General features: G+C 37.5%; 1 protein-coding gene across 3 annotated transcripts in view; it reads left to right on the top strand.

The window, feature by feature from the left end:
- Positions 1 to 3,352, top strand: part of sphkap (SPHK1 interactor, AKAP domain containing) — a 194,659-nt gene extending 191,307 nt beyond the window's left edge. For all 3 annotated transcript variants that reach the window (XM_072911977.1, XM_061925659.2, XM_061925658.1), the window contains 2 exons: positions 2,311 to 2,501; positions 2,567 to 3,352. In XM_072911977.1, the coding sequence (XP_072768078.1) occupies positions 2,311 to 2,501; positions 2,567 to 2,719 (344 nt within the window). In that variant the 3' untranslated portion in view covers positions 2,720 to 3,352. The remainder of the gene's footprint in view (positions 1 to 2,310; positions 2,502 to 2,566) is intronic.
- Positions 3,353 to 3,791: the final 439 nt, after the last annotated feature.

The following is a 3,791-nucleotide window of genomic DNA, read 5'->3' as shown; positions in this document are numbered from 1 at the left end:
TTCAAAGTTAAAGAGAGATGTATTTTGCATCATGCATTTATTCAATAATCATTAAATAGTCAAGAAAGTCTTTGCAGAGCAAGTGAGAGTGGAGATCCGCCACCACAAGCCCAGGGAGTGTGCATTACCACCATGTGCAGAAAACGTCCAAAAGCTTGCAAACTAAACTTTATCATTTCTGTAAGAGCTAAGAAAAACAAAGCGTAGAGAGTCTCTCTTCTGTCGTTTGGCAACACTTTGAACACTGCTTTACTTATTTCACCAGGAAGGTGAAGAGTAAGCCTGGGAGTCGTTTGCTGAACGCTACTTTTATTTTTATTTGTTTTAATGGGCCTGTTGTAGAATTCAAATTAACAAAACAAATTGAGCAAAATGTCATGACACAATAAGAAAAGGCTGAAATATGATTACTTACTAATTAAAACTTATTTTAACTAACCTTTCATTACAAAGTACACTAAAGTCACACTAAACCCAGATTAAAAAATATGAATGTTTACAATTTACAATGTAAAATACTTAACTGTTATGAGCATTTTATAAGCACAATATTGTTTCTTTTGATATACCAGGTTATAAACCACTGCTGCTCTTTTTTGAACGTTTAGTTACCTCTACTGCAATTTAAATGTGTAAAAAGACCGTGATTTCTAAATACCTCTAAGGTAGTGATTTTAAGTGTTTTTTCAAGCATCAAGAATTGTGGAAATGTGTAGATATTGGTATGAATTACTGAAATTCTGGTATGTTGCCAACCTTATTACTAATATATACATACACACACACATGTATACATTGTGAACAAAGTTTTTTTTCCCCCCACTCGTGTGTGAAACAGTAAACATTGTACAGACCCCGTTTCCATATGAGTTGGGAAATTGTGTTAGATGTAAATATAAACGGAATACAAACTGTATTTAGTGACAGTGGTTTTCTGAAGTGTTCCTGAGCCCATGTGGTGATATCCTTTAGAGATTGATGTCGGTTTTTGATACAGTGCCGTCTGAGGGATCGAAGGTCAGGGTCATTCAATGTTGGTTTCCGGCCATGCCGCTTACGTGGAGTGATTTCTCCAGATTCTCTGAACCTTTTGATGATATTATGGACCGTAGATGTTGAAATCCCTAAATTTCTTGCAATTGCACTTTGAGAAACGTTGTTCTTAAACTGTTTGACTATTTGCTCACACAGTTGTGGACAAAGCGGTGTACCTCGCCCCATCCTTTCTTGTGAAAGACTGAAAATTCTTTGGGAAGCTGTTTTTATACCCAATCATGGCACCCACCTGTTCTCAATTAGCCTGCACACCTGTGGGATGTTCCAAATAAGTGTTTGATGAGCATTCCTCAACTTTATCAGTATTTATTGCCACCTTTCCCAACTTCTTTGTCACGTGTTGCTGGCATCAAATTCTAAAGTTAATGATTATTTGCAAAAAAAAAAAAAAAGTGTATCAGTTTGAACATCAAATATGTTGTCTTTGTAGCATATTCAACTGAATATGGGTTGAAAATGATTTGCAAATCATTGTATTCCGTTTATATTTACATCTAACACAATTTCCCAACTCATATGGAAATGAGGTTTGTAATTAAAAATGTATTTATTTATATAAATCTTGAGCACCTTTTGATCTGATTTAGATTCCTGGGATGATTATTTGATTGTTTCTTGATTCAACAGAGTACAAAAAAGAAGAATACTTTCAACCTTATTGAAAATAAGATATTCTTCATCCCAGTATGTTAATAATGACTGAATTAATTAATTAATTACATATTACAAAACTGTTGTATACTAATTCATAGATGTTATTGTATTATATAAAAAGGTCAGTAAATGATTCTATATATTTGTAAACGCTTTGAAGTGGGAAAGGGGTAGGATTAAATAAGCTTTGCTTCTTCCTACTCCTTTTCGGGCATGATGTAAAATGAAATGATATGAAATTGTGTGATGTATTATGATGTAAGTGTGTTCATGTTCGAAATAAACTAAAGAAAGAAAAACACAATTCAAACTGATTTTTGCAATTATTTCGTATAATTTAGATTTTTTTTATTTTTTTTTTAAACAAAAAAAGCTCCTGGTTGCATGGAGATGGCTTAAAAAGGTATTTTTGAAAATTGATTTTCAAACATTTTTTTTCTTGTTTAAACGAACAAATATACATATCAATTTTTAAAATGATGAATCGATTTAGAATTGAGATGAACGACAATCGAGATTAAGATGTGAATTTATTCGTATGTGCAGCCCGAGTATTTCTAGGCTGCAAGTGAGGATCTAAAGTGATGTTTGCCCTTTCAGAAAGCGGCTCATGTAAGACATCAGCACCAGGAGGTGGAGGTCACACCAGAGACCTCCTGGTGCTGAACTGTGACCTAGAAGCAGAATGTGAGGACTCTGAGCTGACCGTGGCTCTGCAGTGGATCGCCGCTTCTGAGCTTGGACTTCCCATTCTCTACTTCAAGAATTCTAAAGAGAAGAAGATCGCCAAGGTGGGGACGATTGTTTCCAGGCTAAAACTTTGATCCTTCTGATACATTTGTGTTTGTTCTCTCAGTTCCAGAGGGTGATCCACCTCATGTCCCAGAAGTCTTGGCGAATCGCAGACTTGTTCAATGCTCTGGTTCACTTCGGAAAGCTCCACCAGGAAGACGAGAGTGAGGACAAACATCCGTCCAGCCTGTTTGATTGGCTTTTGGACACCCTGTGAAGAGGAGTTTCCTCGCTCTGCACACTAAAGTTTGCATGCTCACTCTTTCCTCACCAAGTGTGTTTCTTCCACAGCTGAGAGCACAAAGACATCAGCAACATGTTGTGTGTCGCTGCTTGATAAAAGGCATGTCTTCTTCCAGTAGGAACATCCATTGGACGTTCCTACTGGAAGTCAACACGCCACTGAGTAAGTAGTCAGCAGGTTTAACTGCTCCAGTGTACACAAATCCACTATAAATAAATAATAGAAAATACTTGGGAGTTTCACAACCAAATGTATTTATTCATTAATAGAAACCAGGGGCCGTTTAAGTTTGACTTTCTAAACACATCAATGTTGTGTGACATTACCACTTATGTAGGAATGGAGCACACGTCACTGCTGCACATTCTATTTGACAACTGTTGTCTTGTACATACGTCGACACTTTCAACCTGCTGCACCCGAGAGAGAGACATAGTGGAGGGCCGAGTGCAATTTGTAACGTGGACTTTGTACGTGAATTTGGTGTTTAGGTACTCTTGTGTTACATTCGACGTTGCAAAGAGAAGCACACTATTCTGCTGTAAAGTGTCATTGTGTAACTGAATGTAATTCTCTTTTGGCATCAATAAAAGTGTGTGATGTGAATTCACCGTACTTAAAAATGTATGTGGGCCTTTCATCATCAAACTGAAGTGTTTGAGTTGCACAGTCATCAACTTTTCTCGCAATTAAAGCAAGACTTTAATTGAATCTGTGTGAAGTTGCCCCTCGACCCCTTGTTATTGTGTTAGATGTTATGTTCACGAGTATTTAAGTAAGTTAAGTAAGTAAATGATAAATGGGTTATACTTGTATAGCGCTTTTCTACCTTCAAGGTACTCAAAGCGCTTTGACACTATTTCCACATTCACCCATTCACACACTGATGGCGGGAGCTGCCATGCAAGGCGCTAACCAGCAGCCATCAGGAGCAAGGGGTGAAGTGTCTTGCCCAAGGACACAACGGACGTGACTAGGATGGTAGAAGGTGGGGATTGAACCCCAGTAACCAGCAACTCTCCGATTGCTGGCACGGCCACTCTAC

This window comes from Nerophis lumbriciformis, linkage group LG30 (assembly GCF_033978685.3).
Source record: "Nerophis lumbriciformis linkage group LG30, RoL_Nlum_v2.1, whole genome shotgun sequence".
Classification (NCBI taxonomy): domain Eukaryota; kingdom Metazoa; phylum Chordata; class Actinopteri; order Syngnathiformes; family Syngnathidae; genus Nerophis; species Nerophis lumbriciformis.
The sequence above is the reverse complement of the archived record's forward strand: the minus strand, read 5'-3'. Positions and strand labels throughout refer to the sequence as shown.